The 2,046-nt window shown below is 67.0% G+C and overlaps 1 protein-coding gene across 1 annotated transcript; it reads right to left on the reverse strand.

The window, feature by feature from the left end:
* Window position 1: 1 nt before the first annotated feature.
* Window positions 2–2,012, reverse strand: LRRC4B (leucine rich repeat containing 4B; the record flags this gene model as incomplete). Its single annotated transcript, XM_085324711.1, has 1 exon — window positions 2–2,012. A coding segment is annotated over exon 1 (1,965 nt), but the record flags the coding sequence as incomplete, so codon positions are not given.
* Window positions 2,013–2,046: the final 34 nt, after the last annotated feature.

The following is a 2,046-nucleotide window of genomic DNA, read 5'->3' on the forward strand; positions in this document are numbered from 1 at the left end:
TCTTGAAGAGCAGCGGTTCGTGCACCGAGTTGAGCAGCGGGTTCTTGGCGCAGCCCAGGGCGCCGCCGCTGTTGCCGTAGTGGGCGGCGAAGGCGGCGTAACGGTCGAGGTGGTCGCGCTCCAGGGCCGGCAGCGCCAGCCGGTTGTCGCCGGCGGCGGCGGCGGCGGCGGCTGCGCCGGCGCCCAGCTCGTCCTCCACGTTGATGATCTCCACGGCGCGCGCGGGGCCGTGGTGCTTGTGGCGCTGGTGCTGCTTGCGCAGCTTGTAGAAGGCCACCAGCATCACGGCCGCCATGAAGGTGATGGCCACGAAGCAGCCGATGATGATCTTGGTGGTCTTCAGCACGTCGTCCAGGTCCTTGAGGCCGCCCTCGGCCGCCGCCGTGATGGCCACCGTGAAGGCCTTGGCGGTGGCCCGGGTGGCCGGCGGCGCCGTGGAACCGCCGCCGCCGCCGCCGGGTGCCCACGCCGCCGTGGCCGTGGGCGCCACCTCCGTCTTGGGTGCCAGCTCCTCGCCGCCGCCGCCGCCGCCGTCGGTGGTCTCCACCGTGACGGTGGTGAAGTAGGTGTAACCGGTGGCCGCGGCGGCCGCGGCGGCCGCCGCCGCCGCATCGGCGGCCGACACGTTGAGCGTGGCCGAGGCGGTGGTGTTGCCGGCGGCGTTGGTCACCATGCAGGTGTACTGCCCCGTGTCCTGCACGGTGACGTTGGTGAAGTTGAGGGTGCCGTCGTGCAGCACCGAGATGCGCACCCGGTAAGAGCCGTGCGTCATGAGCGTGCCGTTGGGCGTCAACCAGTTGACYGAGGTCATGGCCGTGCCCGTGCGGCACTTGAGCTCCGCCGCCATGCCCTCGGTGACGTTGAGGTCGGCCGGCGGTTCCACGATGACCGGAGCGTAGCAAGTGAAGTGGCTCTGCTCCAACTCGCCGATGTAACGGCCCCGCAACGGCGGCGGCGCGTGGCACCGGGCGCAGCACGTCGTGTTGCTCGGCACCGTCTCCTTGAGCCACCAGCTGAGCCAGAGGACGTCGCAGTCGCAACGCCACGGGTTGTGGTTGAGGTGAACCCGCTCGAGCCGGGGCAGCGGCGTGAAGAGGTCGTGGGGCAGCGACGCCAGGTTGTTGTGCGCCAGGTTGAGCTCCTCCAGCGCCTTGAGGTCGTCGAAGGCGTTGCGCTCGATCAGGCTGATCTGCGAGTTCATAATCCAGAGTTTTTTGAGCGACTTTAACCCATGGAAAGAGCCCGGTTTGATCTCGGGGAAATTATTCCCCGACATCTCTAGTTCCTCCAGCCCCACCAAGGGCGTGAGGTTTGGCATGTCTTTAATGTTACACATCCCCAGATTAAGGTATTTCAGGTTGTATAATCCCTCGAAAGCCCCCTCGGAAATGTACTCCAGTTTCTTGAGCTCGCCCAGGTCCAGGCGCATGAGGGAGGGCACCCGGTTGAAGGCGTACGACGGGATGCTCTCGATGGGGTTGTTGCGGAGCCAGAGCTCGCGTAGCTTGGACAGGTACTCGAAGGCCTGCGTGGGCACCGTGGTGAGGCGGTTGTCGAAGAGCTCCAGCGTGTTGAGGTTGGGCAAGCCGTTGAAGGCGCCCACCTCCACCTTGCGCACCAGGTTCTTGCTGAGCTGCAGGATCTCCAGGTGCCGCAGGTGCTTGAAGGTGTCCGTGCGGATCACCTGGATGTGGTTCTCCTGCAGGTTGAGGTACCGCGTGTTCACCGAGATGCTGGCGGGTACCTCCAGCAGCTCACGTCTCGTGCAAACCACCCGGCTCGCTTGGTTGCTGCAGGAACAAGCGGCCGGGCAGGTGGGTGGAGGAGCCGCCGCCGCCGCCGCCACCGTCCCCCGCGTCGCTTCGGGCGGTTGCAGAAGCAGGAGAAGCAGCCAAGCGAGTGCCGGAGCTGCCGCCGCCGCCGCCGGCGTTGGCATCATCCTAGCGGGCCGCAGCGCCGCCGCCATGGCTAAGGTGCATCCTCCGGCCTCAGGGGCCCGGGCGCTGCAGAGAAAGGGGAGGGGGGAGAGAGAAAGAGGGGTGTTAG

This window comes from Rhea americana, unplaced genomic scaffold, assembly GCF_003343005.1.
Source record: "Rhea americana isolate MKP2758 unplaced genomic scaffold, rheAme1 scaffold_922, whole genome shotgun sequence".
Taxonomy (NCBI): domain Eukaryota; kingdom Metazoa; phylum Chordata; class Aves; order Rheiformes; family Rheidae; genus Rhea; species Rhea americana.